The 22,159-nt window shown below is 35.0% G+C and overlaps 1 protein-coding gene across 1 annotated transcript in view; it reads right to left on the minus strand.

Moving 5' to 3' along the window:
- Positions 1 to 22,159, minus strand: part of notch2 (notch receptor 2) — a 58,812-nt gene that overhangs the window by 23,312 nt on the left and 13,341 nt on the right. Inside the window, exons 2-5 of the mRNA XM_073819209.1 lie at positions 16,783 to 16,864; positions 1,470 to 1,735; positions 1,028 to 1,363; positions 120 to 242 (exon numbers count right to left, since the gene is read on the minus strand). Of these exons, the coding sequence (XP_073675310.1) occupies positions 120 to 242; positions 1,028 to 1,363; positions 1,470 to 1,735; positions 16,783 to 16,864 (807 nt within the window). The remainder of the gene's footprint in view (positions 1 to 119; positions 243 to 1,027; positions 1,364 to 1,469; positions 1,736 to 16,782; positions 16,865 to 22,159) is intronic.

Below are 22,159 nucleotides of genomic sequence, written 5' to 3' on the forward strand. Positions count from 1 at the left end.
TGACTTAATTTCTTTGCTTTCAAACATGATGATTCAAATGATCTATTTGAATCATTAAAAAGAGTCAGTTCCAAAAACACGCACACAGTAATGTACACAGTATAATGGCGTTTTCATACCAGTCCATTCAGGTGGGCATTGGCAGTTGTATGTGTTCACTCCATCCATGCATGTGGCTCCATTCTGACAACGGTGATTCGGACAGTCATCAATGTTCACCTCACAGTTTGTTCCATTAAAACCTGATTACAGGAAAATCAGAGAGAAAATTTCCTGAACAACTCACTCTCAATCCCAGGTATCGGTAACACAAAGGTGCTCTGTCTCGCTTTGGCATTATTAAACGTAATTACTCAACTTTAAAGCACGAAAAGACATTTCTCACGGCTCGTATTCGCTGCCTGAGGTGAGAGAGGAGTTTTGGCCTGTTGCTGTGTTTTGCCAGTACGGAACTCTTTAAACACTTTAAACTGATAAAGTCTCTCTGTGTGTTTTAGTCTCAAATAAATGATACAACCAGCAACTGATTCAATGAAGAAATCTGAGTTTGTTCTGACTAAGATTAAATGAAGCTATCTATTGTATTTAATATGAGTAATTAAAGCAAACATTTATATCACAATATTTCCAAACTTATGGTTAATGAAAATAGACTTTAACTACACTTAACCGTTACTAGCCAAAAGTGTTTAATCAAGTTCTACTGCATTTTCTCTTTACATATGAAGTGACTGGAACGCCCATTTCCTATGCAGTGACATTTTGCATTTCCGAAACAGCAATGCTTGAAAATCGGTTAGTTGTTTTAACCGGTTTATCACCCACTCCTACTCGGTAAAATCTCATCAGACATTGGTCTGTCTGGCTCAGGTCCAAGTGGGTGCTGCTGACATAATCACTGGGTGAGCCGTGGCATGCCTGACTAACATGTTTCAGTTGCATCTGAATAAAAATAGCTTGTTCGAATTCTGCTTTTTTTTTTCCTATGATAAATATAGATTTCCATTTGCTCTCCTAGGGAACTAACCTGGCAGGCAGTGGCATATATAAGTTGTGTCTGTCATCTGCCGGCAGGTTCCACCATTGAGGCAGGGGGATGGAAAGCAGGGCACGTAATCAGACTCGCAGTGGAGGCCAGTAAAGTCAGGTTGGCAGTTGCATCGATATGAGCCTGGGGTGTTCAAACATACGCCTTCGTTCTTGCACGGGAAGAAGGCACACTCATCTGTGTCATTGAGACAATGTGGGCCATGGTAACCGGAAGGACAGGTACAAGAGAAGTCACGGTTGGGCAGAGCACGGCAGATACCACCATTGGCACATGGGCTGGACAGACATGTGTCCTCTTGCTCACAATGCTGGCCTGAAAACAAAAAGTCAGCACAGAACAAAAACAATAAGAAAACAGTCTATATATGAGCTTTCGAAAGAGGGACAAACAGAGAGAGGAAGTGAGAAAGAGATCTGACCTGTCCATCCACGGGCACATTGGCATTTGTACTGGTCGTTGGGGAGAAGCGAGCACTTCCCTCCATTGGTGCAAGGGTTGTTGGGAAAGCAAGTGGAGTTTTTCTGGATCTCACAATGCTGGCCTGCAAACCCCAGAGGACACACACAGTTGGGGCTCCCAGGTACACCGGTCACACTCACGGTGCATTCTCCTCCATTCAGACAATATCCCGCATAACACGGGTCCTTATGTTGACAGTACTCGCCTAAGAAACCAGGAGCACACCTGAAACACAAAAACAAGGCTTTATTATTTAGGATCTGTAAGAAGAATCATTTAAGGTCAAATTCGATAGTTTTGATGAGTCATGCAACATAACAGGATACAGTGTTTTATTACGTATGTAAAATCTTGCTCAAGAATCTTGCCTCATCAAAATGGCATCCGTCTCAACTTGCAACTACAGAAAGTTCAATGTAGAACTGAATTATAATTTAAACATTTCAAACGCATTGAAATAAACAAAACACTGTCATTTGCATAACTGTTGATGAAAAACCATTAGAGACTGTTGAAGGAGGCCTGTAGCAAAAAAAAGAAAAAATAACTGCTGATTTGCATTGAGTTCAGTGTTTGCATTTTCCATTTATTTTGATGCAGTTATTATAGTTACTATATCAACCAAAATGTTACTATGATCGCAATCTAAAATGACCAAACCCAACAGTATGTATCCATTATTAAACTGTCGTTCAAAAGTTTGGGACCAGTAAGATTTTTTATGTTTTTCTGCTCGTTTATTTGATTAAAAATACAGAAAAAACAGTAATATTTCGAAATATTATTGCAGTTTAAAATAGTGGTTTTCTATTTTAAAATACTTTAAAATGGAATTTATTTCTGTCATGCAAAGCTGAATTTTCAGTGTCACACAATCCTTCTAAAATCATTCTAATATGCTGATCTATTATCAGTGTTGGAAACAGTTGTGCTGCTTAATATTTTTTGGGGGGAAACTCCGATACTTTTTTCAAGATTCTTTAATGAATAAATGGTTTTTATCAATTCGACATATCCTTGTTAAAAAAATATAAAAATATTTTCTTTCAGACAAAAAAGAAATATGATTTCTGAAGGATCATGTGACACTAAGGACTGAAGTAATCATGCTGAAAATTCAGCTTTGCATCACAGGAATAAATTCTATTTTAAAGTTGATTAAAATAGAAAACCACTATTTTAAATTGCAATACATTTTTTCTGTATTTTTAATCAAATAAACAGCCTTGATGAGCAGAAAAGACTTCTTTAAAAACATTAAAATCTTACTGATCCCAAACTTTTGAATGCCAGTCTATATATTATTTTAAATATACATATCCAAATAATACCAATACTTATTTATGCTTGCAAATGCTGTTTGATGTTGTCTTTCAAAGCTCTTAAGAAGCCCCATTGAATGTGATGCCCATGAGGACAGAAAGAGGTAGATGTCAAACCATACAGAATGAGTTTCATATCAGTATGACGGTGTACAACGATTTGTCATGAGACAGTGGGGCGCATTTCTCCTCCGCCTCCTCACTGGAGCTCTCCAGAGATTTCAGCACATGACCAGCGCTCACAAAGAGGAAATTACATGATTGCAAAATAAGATTGAGAGGGAAAAAAACATCCTTCTGTCTCGTTCTCTCTATCCTTTCAAACCCTACCTTCTCTCTGTGTCTCTCTCTCTCTCTCTGACCTTTTTTAGTGAAGTCACAGATACAGACTTACCAAAAAGTCTTTTAATGAGAGAGAGAGAAAAAAAAGTGTAAAATGTTCTTAAATCAACTTAGTTTCAGTGGCATGTAAAGTGTTCTTTTGTGCTACACAGTACGGCCTGCTGCCATGCAGGTGCCGGCCTCCCAGAGGACGGTCAGGTAACACAGATGAGGGATAAAAAAGCCCCTTTGACAATGCTTGTGTGTGTGTGTGTGTGTGTGTGTGTGTGTGTGTGTGTGTGTGTGTGTAGTCGCGCCCGTATGACTGCATATACACACCTACTTGAGATTCCAAACAACCCGTTTCCCAAAGTGTGTCTCTTTAGATATACAGAACACACACATGCAAACTGTTGCAGCTGAAATCCTGGCTCAGGATCAGTCATTTCGACCACACACGGTACGAAATTAAATGCCTGGGTGATATGAGAAAATGTGCAGGCCCTAAATGTCTAATATCACTTATCAAACTGTATTCTTTAGTATTTTTATCAAAATGATTCTGATTCCATGACAACGGATTGTTTTTCTTGCATATTAGTGACAAACATTGCAAAAGTCCAACAGACTGCAATTTTGTTCCTCATAATTTCATTTTGGTGGCTTTAAGCGAGGAATAGTTCACATGTGTCAACACAATACAAGTTCTAAGGATGATGAACTTCTGGTAACCTTAAAACATTTAGTCTGAAGAATGTTTTCTTAAGTAGATGGTTTTGTCCTTTGGGTTGAATCACATATGGATCAAACTACCACTATTAAAATTTGACATTACCAGTTTTTGAACAGTAAGCCTGCATTTATTTGATCCAAAGTACAGCAGAAAGAGTAAAAATTTGCTATATTTTTACTATTTAAAGGAGTAGTTCACTTTCAGAACAACAATTTACAGATAATTTACCCACCCCCTTGTCATCCAAGATGTTTATGTCTTTTTTTCTTCAGTCGTCAAGAAATTATATTTTTTAAGATAAACATTTCTGGAAATTTCTCCATATAATGGACTTAAATAGTGCCCCGATTTTCGAATCTTCTAAGTGCCGTTTTAATGCAGTTTAAATGTAGCTTCAAATGGCTGTAAACGATCCCAGCCGACGAAGAAGGGTCTTGTCTACCGAAACGTTCGGTCATTTTCTTAGAAAAATATATTTTTATATACCTTTTAAGACCTGAAACCCGTCCGGCATTAGGGCTTGTAGTGCGCGTTCCCGACATTTTAAAATGTAATTTATTTCTGTGATCAAAACTACATTTTTAGCATCACTGATGCTTCAGAATTCATTCTAATAAGCTGATTTGCTGTTTAATAATTTTTATTATTATTATTATTATTATTATTATTATTATCAATATTTAAAACACTTGAGTACATTTTATTTTCAGGATTCTTTGATGAATAGAAAAATCCAAAGATCAGCATTTATTTAAAACAAAAAAGCTTTTGTAACAAATACATTTATCATTTTAAAAATACTTCTATTTCAGATAAATGCTGTTTTTCTGAACTTTCTATTAATTAAAGAAACCTGAAAAAATTCTACTCAGCTGTTTTCAACATAATAACAATAAATGTTTCTGACCAGCAAATTTCTGAAGGATCATGTCTGGAGTAACGATGCTAAAAATTCACATTTGAAATCACAAGAATAAATTACATTTAGAAAATATTCAAATAGAAAACAGTTACTTTAAACAGTAAAAATATTTAAAAAATATTACAGCTTTTGCTGTACTTTGGATCAAATAAATGCAGGCTTGGTGAGCAGAAGAACAAAAACATTAAAAATCTTTTTGACTGGCATTGTAAATGATGTCAAGTTGCAGTTTTTTTTAAATAACATTACCATCCAACTGGACAGTAATGTATTTACATGCCAGATTTTTACTCAGTTACTTGAAAATTACCTTTTCCTTGCACTGGGTTGCTTGCACTTGCATGACTGTTCTAAACTTAGACTCCGCACACAAACACACAAAATTTAAACACAGATGATTACAGATGTTTCTGATTGTTATCCTTTATGCATTTTGTGTATAAACAGGGTGCAAGAATGGCATAAGCTTGCATCCTGTATGTGGTCACACTGCACAAGTGTGATTTGGCTCTGTTTTCCAGCTGTGTGTGTGTATGTGAGTTTGTGCTCCGGGTAAGAATACACCCACAGCGACCCTTCGGTCACGAGATCACAGCAGTGCTGACACTCAAACAACAACAAACACACTTAAACCCGGCACAAGCAAACAGCCTGGACTCAGGGGAACAGGCCTCTTTCAGAGAGTTGTGTCACTTTATACTATTCAGAGACAATGAGGGATTTTCGCTTTATCTTCCCTTTGATTTTACCAAGCAAAAGCTAGTTCAGATCACCATCACCATCCAGGTATCAGGTCACAGGTATTACAGCTCTGGTTTGAATTGAAACATAATAAATGTGCTTTTTGATGATTTATACACACAGAAACAATCACAGTCTCCAAATGTAAAAACCAAACCATGACAAAATGATGACTCCGGCAGCTAAACTCATCTATAGGTTTCTTTGTTATCCTTCATGCATTTTTCCCTCTCCCTTCCTCCGTCTCCCCCTCATTCTCGCTGTTTCTCCTGAGGTGTCAGATTTCTACAGATGGTTCATATTAGCGCCCCTCTCTCTCTGGCTCACTGACCTCTTCATGTCCCATCCACGGGGCCTGGGGTGATTGGGTGGGGGAAAAACTCTTTCTAGTTCATATTTTCATGAGGCAGCTCATCGAGAATTTGATTTCAACCCACTCACTTCCTCGTGTAAAAAACGTCACCTTACAGTTTGTCCCCCACCTCCGCGGTACTGAGATTATCTAATCTGAGCCGGCCGAGGGTGGGCTTCACCAAGAGTGGGCGAAATGTAACGTTTTTGCATCATAAACCAAAGGTACAGTAACTAGAAATGCTCCTTCCCATCCTTTCTCCCTTCTTTTCTGAGGAAAAAAACAGCCGTATTTATAGAAGCAGTCGGCCCTCCTCTACATCCTTGGCTTTCTCTAATTTTCACTAAAAAGCCCAACGACCGCAGGAAAAACAGAGGGAAAAAGAGTGGAGGCAGGGGGAGGGGTGCAAAATGAAAAGAGTAACGCAGACAGGGAGGGCTGAACCACAGAGAGGGACGAGAAAGGGGAAAGAAAAAAGAAAGAGAAAGAAAGAAAGAAAGTTAAACAAGTAAATGTAAAAAGCAAGTAAAAGCAAGTTTTGTTTCTCCTTTTTCCCTTTTTTGACAAAAAAAAAAGAGGAGGACAGAAGGAGGGCAGGGTGGAGTAGACAGAAGTGCTGTGGTTAGACTGAGCGTGACTTCGAGTGCATATGTGCTATAAATCTGATCTGAAAACAGCATGTCTCGCTGAAGGGAGGGTTCTCTGGTCTTTATATACTCCTCCTTAATATACTCTTCCTCCCTCACTCTTTCTTTTCCTGCTCTCTTCTATGGTCTCTTTCTTTTCACTTCGCTCGGTTACTGTAACATTTTCGTCTGAGCTTTGATGAAAAGCTTCATTGTGCTAGTGTAAGTCTGAGCTCCAAAACACACACTGAACAAATCTGGATTTAACAAAACTTGGCTGAACAAATCCACAGCTGCAATGGGCAATGAACACAAATTAAGTGGGCCAATTTAAACAGAATATATAAATAATTAAATGTAATTTTTTTTAAATATTAAAACTAAATTATTGTAATATTGTTAAACAAATTAACAATTAAAAATATTAAATAAACAGAATATATAAATAATTAAATGTAATTTTTTTTAAATATTAAAACTAAATTATTGTAATATTGTTAAACAAATTAACAATTAAAAATATTAAATAACTAAGTAAAAATTGTTAAATGAATATATAAAAATTTTAATTTAGACGTAAATAATTATTTAAACAACTAAATTATCATAATATTGTTTTTTGAACAACATTTTTTTTTAAATAATAACGTAAAAAAAGGTAAATGAACAAATGAAGTGGGCAAATTTAAACTGAAAATATAAAAAATTCAATTTAAATTTAAATATTTTTTAAATAACTAAATTATTATAATATTGTTAAAAAAAACTAACAATTAAAAAAATTAAATAATAACAAAAAATGTTAAATTAACACAAATAAATTTAAACTAAATATATTAAAAACCCGATTTAAATTTAATTAATTATTTAAACAACTAAATAATCGTAACACTGTTAAAAAAATAACAATTTAAAAAATTAAATAATAATGTAAAAAAATGTTAAATGAACAAATTAAACTTAATATATAAAAAATGTATTTAAACAAATAATTATTTAAATAACTAAATTATTGTAATATTGTTAAAAAATAACACTTTTTAAGAATTAAATAATAATGTAAAAAATGTTAAATAAACAAATTAAGTGGGCCAAGTTAAACTGTATATTTAAAAAAATCAATGTAAATGTAAATAATTATTGAAGTAACTAAATTATTGTTATTTTGTTTAAATTTTTAAAAAATATTATTATTGTAATATTACAAAAAACAAACAAAAAATAATAATGAAAAAACATGTTGAATGAACACAAATTATTTTAAACATAATATATAATAATTTCCCTTTAAATGCAAATAATTATTAACTTATTAAATAATCATAATATTATAATCATAATAAAATATATATTTTTTATTACAATAAATGTAACAAATGGTAAATGAACACAAGTTAAGTGGGCCAATTAAAACTTAACATATACATTTAATTTAAATTAAATAAATAAAATTATTCAAATAACATTTTTTTTTAATTGTTAGTTTTTTTTAAACAATATGATCATGTAAAAAAAGTTAAATGAATAATACTGCAATGAACAATATATTAAATAGATTAATATATTAAAAAACAATTAAAATTATTGTGTAAAAAAAGTTAAATGAACACAAATTAAGTGGGCCAATTTAAACTAAATATATAAATAATTTAATTTAAATGTAATAATTGTTTAAATAATTAATTAATAAATCACTAGTTTTCTTAACAAAAACTAATAATTAAAAAAAAAAAGTTAAATACTAAATGTAAAAAAATTTAATTCTAAAAACATAAATAACATAAAAGTTAGAGAAATTAGCTTGACAACCACATACTTACAGATATTTTCGGACATTGTAACAGAAAAAAAAAAAAGTTTCACACCGGTCCACCCCCCGCCCCCCCCAAATAAAGATAATTATCTGTAATTACCCAGGAGTCTTTATTCTAGATGACAGGAAAGGTGGTCTTTATATATCCCCTGGAGGTCACAAGGTCAACAACACACCCACATACACAATGATGGCTTTACCAAAAAGAGCTGACTAACTATCATTAGCTTAACAGATGGAAACATTTATCATTCCGATTTTAGAACATCATGTGACCTCCAAACATTTACAAAAGTTTTGATTCATCTGTTTGCTCAGTGATAGAGATCGCCAGTGTTTGTTTTATATTCTGACATATTCTATCAGCAAACACCAGGTATCCACAAATGGAAATCTCCTAAGCTACACTTTTCAAGATTCTTCACGCAAAGGAATGCTAACTCTTAGAACAGTTAGTTAGTTAATTACTTGCAATTTACCAGAGGGCTCTCATTCCAAGAGCCTCACAGTGCTGTAATTGTAGGGCCGGTTCCCCTGGAGCAACGTAGGGTTAAGTAACGTTCGCAGGGACACAATGCTGCTGATAAGGTCCCTGCTCAGGATTGAACTCACAACCTTTGTGTGAGGAACCCAGATTCTTAATCATTACAAATCTCCCTCCACCCCAGTACAAACACAGAGAAATCACAGCCAAACCTGTATGCTGGGTAACCTAAAACCTCAGCAATGTTAACACCCCAAGTTATGTGTGTGTATGTGTGTGTGTCATTGTTCTCATAATCATGTCATCTTTCTGTCACTCAGCTCTACTTGTCAACATGGTGTGTCGTGGGTTTAGGTCCTGGTTGCCACATTTCCCACTATTGTGCGAGGCCTCCAGCGATAGGAAACATTTGTGAAAATTGGTGAGAATCTTTTTAATAGACTCATGTTCGGCTTGACGTGGGACGGCCCCTTCTGGCCTGCAGCAGTCGTTCGCTCAGATTAGTTGGCAAGAAAGAAACTTTCTCTCATGATCAAGTTTTTTCATACCAGAGTGTGGTTCAAACACGTACCCACGTTCACACTTACACATATAGTGAGGCCTCAGACTACAGGAATTCAAACTAGACTAAATAAACCCTATCTTGTAGCAATCTGTGAAAAAAAAAGTGAGAAAGAGAAAGCTAGCATGTTGACTGTGTGATGAACTTCATTTCTTTTATACAAGTGAGCTTCTTGTTTAAATGCTCCTGAAGCTCAAGCGGTAAACAAGTAATGCCTCAAAGTCGCTTTGGATCAAAAAGCCTGCCAAATGAATAAATATAATTGTAAACTGTAAGTTCATGTGTGTAAGTTTACTCAGCTATATTTAGGGGAGCTAAGAAGTCACACACACTGCTGTTCAAAAGTTTGGGATCAGTATGATAAGAAGTCTTTTCTGCTCATAAAGGCTGCATTTATTTGATTAAAAATACAGAAAAAAACTGTAATATTGTGAAATATTATTGCAATTTCAAATAGTGTTTTTCTATTTGAATATTTTTAAAAATAGAATTTATTCCAGTAATGTGAAGCTGAATTTTCAGCACCATTACTCCAGTCTTCTGTGTCACATGATCCTTCAGAAATCATTCTAAAATGTTGATTTATTATCAATATATTATTTGTTTTTGGAACCTGTGATACTCTTATTTTCAGGATTCTCTGATGAATAAAACATTAAAAATAACAGCATTTATTTAATAAATCTTTTGTAACATTATACACTACCTTTTTTTTTAAAGAAATTCATATTTTTATTCAGCAAGGATGTGTTAAATTGATAAAACGTGAAAGTAAAGACTTAGCTTGTTAGAAAAGATTTCTATTTTAAATAAATGCTGTTCTTTTTACATTTTTATTCATCAAAGAATCCTGAAAAAAGTATCACAGGTTCCAAAAAACATCAAGCAGCATAACTGTTTCCAGCATTGATAATAAATCAGCATATTAGAATGATTTCTTAAGGATCATGTGACACTGAAGACTTTTTTTTTTTCAAAATATTCCCTTTTTTGTCAATAAATTGAAAAATTCAAACATCAATCATTTTCAGTTAATCTAATAAATAGGTTCAGCTAATTTTTATTTTTTATATTTTCTTTATGACTGAAGGTGAGTATCACTAATACCAATATTACTGATGTCTCTAGAAAATTGTTCTTTTTTTTCTAATATTTTCCTAATATTTAACCATTGACTACAGCCATTCAACATTACAGTATAATTGAGAGATATCAATTTAACATTTATTAGACTTTAAGTCAACTTTAAACAATCTTTAAATAAACCCATTATTCGCCTGTGCCCTTTAGCAAGTAGGAAATATACAGAAATTGAATAAAGTTATGAAACACGAGATACTAAATAAAATATAGATGAATTCTTAAAGCTACAAAAGAGCTTGATTTCCTATTTTTCTTTTGTTCTTTGATTAATAGACATCCCAGTAGCAGGGTTATTAGGTTATTTTGGCTGCTATTACTTTAAGAGCTGCCGCTACTGAACATGTCGTGGATTTGACACACATGCTCGTAGTTTCATTCGATTTATAATAGGAATTGATACAGGCTACAGTGTGTGGCACCACATTTGAGCCAACTGACAGTACAGGCAAATTCATTTTTACTGACATATGGCCTGACAACATCTAAATCTAAATAACAAAATACATTTTAAATGCATGTCCTCACTTAGGTCAGCTAGCTAAACGTGTGTGCGGGGGTGTTTAAGTAAATCACGGCCTCTGCTTGCCACTCTTCACACACAGCTGAGTTGTTGACTTTAGCCTGAGTGCTATATACAGAGTTGGGTGCATGTTCCTGAAGCGCCTTCGTTCACCCTCTTTCTGTCTCTCTTTTATGACTAGAGTTTCTGGTTGGCAGACGCTCTTCCTGAGGCCATCACACTTTGAATGTGACTTTGAAACAAATCAGCCCTGCCTGTAGGCACATAGAGAGAGAGGAGTGAGAGAGAGGTGAAAGAAGGACAGGGATGAAAGGAGCGTAGTATAAAAAAAGCAGAACAATACAGCACGTTTATAAAAGGGATGATATAGCTCAAAGATTAAAAAACAGGAGATGAAGTAACACTGAAAAAAGAAGCCAAAAAAAGGTAGCAAAGGAACACAGTGCTCCGAGAGAGAGAGATGATTGACAGAGAGAGGTATTGACAGGGTAATCTCTCTTTCTACCTCCTCTATCTCTCACCAGCAGGCAGACCCATCTCCGATTTCACCCTCTTGAGCGCTAAAAGACGTCTCCGTACTGCTCTCCTCTCGCTGCAGGCACATTCTACCTGTCAGATCAAACAAACGCCAAGCTGACTCCACTCTCCCTTCCGATCGAGAGGGGGGAGGAATGGCTGAAGGGAGGGGGGGAGGAAGTGAGGGGTAAAAAATTAATAAGTTTGCACCCCTCACGCAGGCCAAGACAAAGAGATCTTGTTAGATGTGGAAGAGGGAAAATAAGATTCTGGGCAGAGAGAGGCACTGAGCTCAGGTATTCAAGGCAGTCTCACTTCTGCTTTCAAAACACACACACACACACACACACACAGCTATTCTCTTACTGCTAACTCACGCACTCTGGCTCAGATAAGCACAGATCCATTTGCAAGTTGCAAAATCCTTGACTTGTGTCAGGCCTAGAATTGTGCTTCTTTGTTTTAGGTAGGGATGTGCAAAAGTGCACTACTGTTTGAAAAAATTGGGTTGGAAAGGTTTTTATAAATATTTTTTAGTCTCTTACACTCACCAAGGTTACATTTATTTGATCTAAAATACAAAAAACAGGACTGCTCTGAAACATGACATTTTGTAAAAATGTTTTCTTTTGCTGTTCATTCCTGTAAGTTTTCAGCAGTCCTGAAACTGGCTGATATGGTTCTCAAGAAATGTTTCTTGTTATTAAAAACAGTAATATATATTTTTTAGGACTTTTTAATGAACTGAGGGTAAACATTTTTTGCCACTGTCACGTATGATCAATTCAATACATCTTTTTCTCAATAAAAATATGATAATTTATTGATCCCTAAACATTTAAATGGTATGGAATACATATTTTCTCAATGAATTAGTTGGGGAATTGTCTGTAAGGGACCCCTTTATTTAAAAAAGTAACATTATTTGTGTGTAGTATACTTTTTTACTGTTAACTCGGAGATACCCTAAAACTACATCACTTACATTTTCATATATTCATTTCACTCATTAACATATACAAATATATATTTATAATTAAAAAGGCAAACATTTTAAAAACTGTTAAAATTTTGAAATATTTCTAATAATATTTTTACTATTTAAAATTTAAAACTGTTTTCTATTTGAATATATATTAAAATGTAATTTATTCCTGTGATTTCAAAGCTGAATTTTAGCATCATTACTCCAGTCAAATGATCCTTCAGAAATCATTATTCTGATTTGCTGCTCAGAAAACATTTATTAATATTATTATTATTATTATTATTATTATTATGTTGAAAACAGCTGAGTAGATTTTTCAGTTTTCTTTGATTAATATAAAGTTCAGAAACACAGCATTAATATGAAATAGAAATCTTTTGTAACATTATAGATGTATTTATCATCACTTTGGATCAATTTAAAGCATGTTAAATAAAAGTGATAATCAGCATATTAGAATTTCTGAAGGATCGTGTGAAAGGTGAGCAGAAGAGCAGAAGAGAAAAAAAATAATTGAAGACTCAAATAAACCTTTTTTCAGTTTTCCAATAGTCAAACTCATGTGAATGAAAAAAAAAAAACAGACAGATGTGATGCAATGACCAAAGATGTGTGTCTTGTCAATGGTTAAAGACCAACAAATGCAGTGCTCATGAAACAAGACGGTACACACTGGCCAACAACTGAACATTTTAACTGACTAAAATTGTGAAAAAACTTGCATCAAATTTTGAAATTCAACCTCTTGGAGAGGATTTTAGTATCCTGTGCTTTTGCATGCAAACAATAACAGTATGTGTCTGACTGTCAGTTAAATAAAATCGTAATCTTTGATAAACTCACTAATCCTCCACCATGAAGGTTTTGCTAAACAACTTGATTATTTTCTTCTACACACAATGTGCTCTGAAAATGGCATTGCAGTGGAAATCCTGCAGGCTTCTTCACGTGTCTCTCTCCTTTACCACATACACACTTTCAAGTGCAATGACACTCACACAGACACATATGAAACCAGACATACACGCACATGCGCACACAAAACACACAAAAAAATGACACAGACACACAGGTGACACACAACTTGGTTCTCACACCCTGGCTGGAGGCTTGCAGACGCACCGGTCTGACCACTCACACACACTCACACCCTGCTCTGCCAACCTCTGTCACACTGCTCTTCCTGTACTAAGATCACAGTGGCAGAGGGAAAAAAAAAAACTGAAAAACACCTTGTTGACTTTGGTTCTCGGGTGTCACCTCACCTACACAGAATGTATTAGTAACTCCTGAGAGTACCTTGTGTCAGCCTGTTCCATTTTGAGATTGCACGCACACCCAGGCAGCCATTTCAGGTTGCTGAAAGCCTGCATTCTCGAGCAAAGTCAAGCCGAGAAGAACTTTCATAGCATTCAAGAATTTGAGCTGTAGAGAGTCTAAAGCTGTCGGATCCGGCGGCAACCGGTGTGCCTGATTCCTGTCAGCTTGGGAAGGTCAGATTTTGGTTTTCACGCCAGAAAGTTCAGCGGCGGAACCTAACAAAAACTTTGTGGAATTTTCTAGCGTAACAAATCATGATAACGCCAATGATACTACATAGGATTCGTGTTTCATCTTATCTCTTTTACAAACACCTTTCCTTGTAACCTCTAAAAAAAAAGAAACAACACGAGTGAGAACCGCTTTGCAGTAATGACATTAAATGAAATAATTAATTAAAATATCTCCTGATTCTCAACAAATACTACTGAAAAAACATACACTGTATGTAACATGTGTCTCCTCTAGATATTTAAATTCTGTCTGAAACTGATCATTACTTTCATGCTCTGTCTAAAGTATCCAATATTAAATTTCTATTTTGAGAATAAATTTCTAATTTAAGAAAAAAGAGAAAAATGTGAAAATCTATCATTTTAAAAGCTATTAGTGAATTTGCCTACTCTCTCCTGAATGCATGTACGACTGAAAAAAAATTTAATATTTAAAAAAGTTTTAAATATGGATATTTTTCTTACATAAGCACATTGCTTCACTTCAGAAGGCCTTTATTAAGGCCCCAGAGTTGTGTAGGGTACTTTTTTTTAATGATGGATGAATGTACTTTATTGGACTTCAAGATCTCAACACCCATTCACTTCCATCATAAAGCTCGGAAAAGCCAGGATATTTTTTACTAAAACTCTGATTTTATCCATCTAAAAAAAGAAAGTCATATACGCCTAGGATGGCAAATCATGGGGTAATTTTCATTTTTGGGTGAACTATTCCTTAAACATTAGTTTTTATGTTTAAAGATTAAACATTAGACGAACTGAATTTCGGTCAATGTGGTGAAACTAAATAAAACTACTGAAATAACTTTTGTTCATTGAAATATAGCAGAAATCAAATAAATTTTATATATTAGATGACATTTTTTTTGCTTTTAAACTTAACATAACATTAACATAAAAAAACTAAAACCAAAATAAATATAACTTAAACCTAAAAATAAAACAAACCTAATAACTAACAAATGCACATTTAAAAAAATTATTATATATATATATAAATCATTATCATATTAAAGTAATGTTCCATGAACATATTTTGTAAGTTTGTACGTTTTCTACCATAACTATATCACTTAAGGTGACTACTATTTAAAATACTAAAATAAAAATAAAACGATTTCTGAATTAAATTCATATGTAGTATATGGCACTATTAATAAATAAAACAAATTTTTTTCTCCAATTTTGGTGAATAAAATAAATGTTTAAAATCAGCCAATAAATTATATGGTACTGATATGGTGTTAGAGATCAAAATCACAAACTGTTCTCTGACTTTCTAAGATACAATCAAAACTCTATAATCAAAAGTGAAATAAACTTTCTACATTATCTGGGCTCTGATATAACAATTAATTTCACAAAACAAAACAAAGTTAAATAATAAAATAACTAAGTAAAATCCAAGTAACTGTATAAAAGTTAATAAAACGCAAATAAAACCCCATAAAGACACAACTGAAACCTCCATTAAGAGGACTCCATCAAAAGACTTCTCTCAAAACACACTAAGCATAGTGAACTCTTTAAAAACACTAAAGCAGCACTAAAGCACACTAACATTTGTCTGAGGTAGATGTGGAGGATTATTTATGAACAATGAGTGTGATAGGTCTGTGGTTTTATTATGTCTATCTTGCTCAATCTGAACCTGTGCTGAAGGCCTGACTCATCCACTTTCCTGGCAATATTTGTTGTGTAAATTCACAAGGTCGCAACTTTTGGTTGCATATTACCAACACTGGGAAACATGACTTCATTCCATAAAAGCCAAGGAATTCCTAATAAGAATTCAACTGAGGTCTCAAGTAGTTTTTGAAGGTTGTGTCTACGGTGTGGTGCGGTGAGGTAAGCTTTCTGTGCATTCCTGTCCTGATTTACCGCAAGGCCGAGCTTTACCATCAGATGTGGTTTCAATTTCTTAGTTTTTTTCACGTTGTTAAGTATGGAGATGCGGCAGTAGGAACCTATTTACTGTAACCCAAACCCAGAGTGCAAAATATTGTTAAGGTAAGACATGCTGAATTTGTGAAATATGTTTCCATGCCTGTGGACTGTATGAAGAGGATTCATTCAATCATGGGAAAACAGTCCCTCTGTGTTTCACAGCCCATAGAAATGTAACATGATAGGTTTGTTAGCAAGTGTTTATTTTGGGCAAAGCAATAAATGTAACCCTCAATCATACGGCATAAAAAGCACAATTACAAGCTGCCACAAGCAACGAACGTTCAATGAACAACAGCAGTAAAGGAACCGGCATTTAACCGTGAAGGAAACTTGTGTGTGTGTGTATTTTAAACTCTGCAACCACAAGAATTGGATGCATTTTGCCGTTTTCCACTCCAACTGTTACTCGTCTTTTTTGAATCTGCTTTGCATAGTTTTTCCTACACTCAGAGACGGTTTTAAATGCACCGCACATGCACACATAAAAAAAAAAAACAATCATTAAGACCCACACTTCTCAGTGTAACGTGGGAGGACTCCAACTCTGTCAGGAAAGCAGATTTGGCAATATTAAATACTTATGGTGACCTAATTTCATTATTTCTGTGGAGCAATGAAGTTAGGCAACGCAGCTTTGTGCAAAAAAGTCTCGCCGCTGGATTTTTCTGGTTCTAACTGAGCCACAGATACTGGAGTTTAAATGTGGGAGTCGTCCTGTCTTACCTGCAGTAGCCTGTTCCATTGTGGAAAGTGACACAGGTAGCATTGTTCACACAGGGCTTCACGGGGTCCACACACTGCAGAGCTGTGAACAAACATGAACACATCAGATCAGGACTGGCTCAGTTAAGATGACATCAAGTGCTGTGCACTTGTACAAATTCAAATTAACTCAAATAAATTCAAATCTTTTCATTAAATGTACTTCTTTACATCTCAAATTAATATTAGAGTTAATTTATATACAGGTTAATTTGTTATATACACTACTGTTTAAACGTTAGGGGTCACTATGATCTACATCAAGAAATGCTGTGTCAAATAAATGCTTCACAAAGAATTATGGTTTCCACAAAAATATGTTTATTTCAGCATATTAGAATGATTTATGAAGGATCATGTGACACTGAAGAATGAAGTAATGACTGCTAAAAATACAGCTTTGACATCACGTGAATAAAGTTCATCTTAAATATACAGTTGAAGTCAAAAGTTTTCATACACCTTGCAGAATCTGCAAAACGTTAATTATTTTACCAAAATAAGAGAGAAATAAGAGGGGGTATAAACTTTTGAACAGAATAAAGATTTGTACATTTGACTTATTTTGCCTAATTTTTTTTTTAGTACTGCCCTTCAGAAGCTACAGAAGTTACTTACATGTTCCCCAGAAGAAAAAATAAGTTAAATTTACCCTGATCTTCAAATTCAAAAAGTTTTCACCCCCCGGCTTTTTAATGGGTTACTCCAACCCAGAATAAAAATGTTGTCATTAATCACTAACCCCTATGTCGTTCCAAACCTGTAAAAGCTTAGTTCGTCGTCAGAACACAATTTAAGATATTTTGGATGAAAACCGGGAGGCTTGTCACTGTCCCATTGACTGCCAGGTAAATACCACTGTCAAGACGAAAAATATGAAAGGCATTGTCAAAATAGTCCCATCTTCCATCAGTGGTTCAATCTGAATTTTATGAAGTGACTAGAATACTTTTTGAACGCAAAGAAAATGACAATTTTCATTTAGTAACCCTTTAAGCATTGTTTTTCCTTCTGAAGCATCGGTGAGCATTTGAACGTTCAGTAATAGTTCCACATGAGTCCCTCAGTTGTCCTTAGTGTGACAAGATGGATCTCAAAATCACACAGTCGTTGTTGGAAAGGGTTAAATTACATAAAAATGCTGAAAAATACTAATAATTTGTGGGACCTTAACATTTCTGAAAACCAGCGTCCAGTTTAACGGTTCAAACAAGGGACTCATAAACAACTATCACTACACAAAAAAGGTGTATGTAAACTTTTGAACGGGTCAAATAAATATTTTCTAATGTGGACTACACGCAAATGTCTTTTATTCAAAATATCTTTTTCAGGTCAGTACTAAATAAAAAAAATAACGTGCACTTTGTATGATCTCTCTTATTTTGGTAAAATAATTAACATTTTGCAGATTCTGAAAGTTATATAACTTTTGACTTCAACTGTATTAACATAATTTTTTTTAAATTGTAAAATTATTTTAGAAACATCAATATTTTTCCAGAATTTAGGTCAAATACATGCAGCCTCCATCAGCAAAAGAGACTTTCAAAAACATTAAAAAATCTTTTTGACCCCAATCTTTTGAAAAATAATGTACATTTTTATTTATAAGTTCACATATACATCTAATAACTGAAAGTGGTAGGGGTAAAGGTAAATAAAGCTGGAGTTGTAATGTAATGGGAGTAATGTCTTTGTATCATGATTGACAAGGCTTTTTACCACATTAAAAGAGTATAACCTATAAACTTTTATAGGTTAAATGTTTAATATTATAAGCTTTGAACACTGACCTAATCAGACTGACATGAAATTTTAAAACTGGCTGATACCAAAATGATTATAATTTATTTATAATTCACACAATCAGGCGAACTAGTTTAATACTTTAGTGAAACCTGCTTCACATTGTCAGGATGTTACACAGAATGTCGCAAAATTCTTCTGACGACACAAAGCAAAGGAAAAAAGCTGCTGTAGATTGTAACCACACCACTCCCTCTGATACAAACACTACAGAGAGTGGAGTTGTAGGGGGAAAGAAGTGAGAGACAAAGTGGTAGAACAACAAAGGTGAAGAAAAAAAACTGTAACCCTTTATGGTGATAATGTGCCAAGTGAGTTCAAGATGGAAATTCCTAACTGATCATCAGATACTTTCACTCATTTCCTCTCAAAATACAGGAAGCATCTGGACACACGTCACAGCTCTGGACGTCACGACCCAGCATAAGAACATCTGGCTGTAATATAACCAAGCAAATTCAATCCCACAAATGTGTAAAAGTGTCTGGTTTACATCAAAGATTACATTCATGGTGAATCTTAAAAAAGTTATCCATATTAGGCCCGATTTACTGAAAAGTCAAGTGCATTTCTGCAAATAGAAGTCAGCCCTAGCCCACACTTCCCTTTAAGACATTGGGTGGCAGGTCATATGATTTCAAAGCAGCGCTGACACTAAGTGACATAGTACTACAGCACAAGACAGGAAGTGCATTGAGCGCTAATACATACTTCCTGTACTTTGACCGGGCCTCAAAATATCCCCGTGTGCAAAAGTGCAGAGAAAGCGAGCTCAGCCTGGGCACGAAGCCAACAGCTAAAGACGGGGCTTTACATAAATGCCCCAGAGCTCTTCAACTTTGAGCCCAGCTACATTTCGTTAATAACACTTGGAAGCCTAACACTCAAAAACAGAATTTGAGACTGAAATGACACTGTGAAAAATGCTCAAGAACATTGTGTGACGAAGTCAATGCTCAAACCTTGTTTTATTGATCATAAAAATATAGAGAATAGACATGCTCATCACACTATATACCAAACATACTAGTGGCTTGACACACAGCATTACATTATAAAAAATAAACCTTTTAGAATCAGCAAAACAAGGTTGAAAAGTGGTGGATGTGGTCTTCTTATCAATTCACATATGTATCTGGCTAAACAACTTGCATGGTGCAGATATAAACAACACCTAAAACCATCAAATAAGTCGGATTCACCAGTGTTAACCGACATACTATATTAAGCACATTGTTGTCCACTCTGCAAACGTTCAATAGCTATACAAAAAGCATTCAACCCCTTGGAAGCTTTCATGATATTACAATGATTTTTTTGTGGCGTTTTGCCACTTAACAGTAAACTAGACTTTCAGCTTCTACTTGGACTCATTCTCATTGTAAAACAAGGTTTCCCCCTAGGTTTCTCTCTTTGTTCACCAGGGCTCTTGACTGCACTTTTCGCCTTTTAAATTTTGTTAGAAGTCCCCCTGGTGCCACTACCAGTTGATAACCGCTGACGTTTCTGTCGTGTATGAGAAACATTAAATGCCAACCACACCAAAAGTGGAATGAAACAGCGCTACTCATTTGAATCGTGCCACACGGACCATTTATCAGGTCGGCCCAGAAGACAGCATCTTGAATACGGCTTTGTGAGATTTGGCTCAGATTTCTCAGACAAAATCAATCAAATCCTTGTTTAATATTAACTATTGAAACGTCCACTTCATCTTTAATATTTGACCATTTCTTTATCATAGAAAAGCTACAGCCACTGTCATTTCTTGAATATGTGGACATCAAAATGTGAAAGTTTAAACTTTTATTTTGAAATCATGATGAACAGTTAGCATATTGAAAAAGACACTGATGGATTCTACTATGTTTGCGTAGGTTTCTAAATGATTTAGCTTACAAATCTGATGAAATAGTGCACATTGCGTTCCCAGATTAATCTTATAATAAACTCACAACAATAGAGCTGAAACGATTCCTCGAGTAACTCGAGTAACTCGATTACAAAAAATGATCGAGGCAAATTCCTCTGCCTCGAAGCCTCTTTTAATTTATTTTAAAGGTGCCATAGAATGCATTGAGAGAATATTTAAAATTGTTCTCTGATATCTACATAGAAGGTATATGGCATAGGAAAGGGCAAAAAATCTCCAGAAATGGTTTTACAGGTCCATTTACAACCCTAGGATTTGCCCCTAGAATAAAAGGCTCTGTTTTTGCCTTATTTGGAAGCTTCATGAATATTAATGAGCTCTGCTCTGATTGGCTGTTTCACAGAGCTCAATAGCTCGCACATGGATAAAATATATATATTTAATTAGGAGCTCTAGCAGCTTTTAATATGCGGTTTGTTGAATCTGCCGTTTTGAATCACGGACAGTTTAGTCTGATTACTGTGATGCATGTGCTCTGTGTAAAGTTACAATGCAGAGACACAAGCACTTACCACACAAGTTGAGCTGCTCGTCAGTGATACTCGGGATCTGTAAATCATTCGCCATCATCAGGCAGTTATTTCTCCATCATTCACCATCATCAGCGCAGGCATCTCTGTTTATGTGGTAAGTGAAATCCTATGTATTGCAATGTAACAGGCTAGCGCTAGCATTAAGCTAACCGTGTCCCTTCTGTGGCTGGCCTTGTTTAAATGATGTGCTGACGTTACCGATGATTGGGTGATACAAATGTTGGAGGCGTAACTATTAACGATCTCGGCTGTAACACCGACTGTTTCGTAACAGTCGGTGTTATGTTGGAATTGACCTATTTTTCGGTGGTCTTTTGCAAATACTAGATTTATATAAGAAGGAGGAAACGATGGTGTATGAGACTCATGGTATGTCATGTCCATGTACTGAACTGTTATTATTTAACTATGCCAAGGTAAATTCAGTTTTCCATTCTATGGCACCTTTAAAGCTCACGTCTCGTTTTTTCGCAATGATTTTGTTTGTGTGACAATGCGCTTACATCACCCACAAAGTGAAAGGAAACGCAAGGAAGGAGTTGGCGGTAATTTTATTTGAGGGCACGGGCGCCAACTAGTGCTAGCTGCAAAATGGAAGGTAGTAATAACAATGGCAACGAGCAAGGAGAAGAAACAAACAGGAGAAAACGACAGAAAATGTCCAAGGTTTGGGATAATTTCAAATTGAAAAGTTAAGAGAATGCTGTGGTGTGTGTCCATTGCAAGAACGAGCTAGCATACCACAGCAGCATAACGTCCATGCTGGCTGTCACCCGAGACAGGTAAATTCAATGTAACTTAGCGTTAAATCAGTGTGATTGCTAGTCGAGATGAAGGCTGTTAAATAATGTATGTCAATTACGTAAGGGATAAACCACGACGGCCAGTGCAATTGTGAGAAAATATAATTTTTCCCGCACGACGGATCTCCGTCTACACCACACAACCGAAAACTCCATATTACCATTCATGCATGTACAACCATAGATATGTATAGATAGATTCCCTATTGTTAAGATGGAGGACGTGCTTGGAGCGGTCAAAGGGGAATCTATGTATTACA

Source organism: Garra rufa, chromosome 15 (genome assembly GCF_049309525.1).
Source record: "Garra rufa chromosome 15, GarRuf1.0, whole genome shotgun sequence".
In the NCBI taxonomy this organism is placed as follows: Eukaryota; Metazoa; Chordata; class Actinopteri; order Cypriniformes; family Cyprinidae; genus Garra; species Garra rufa.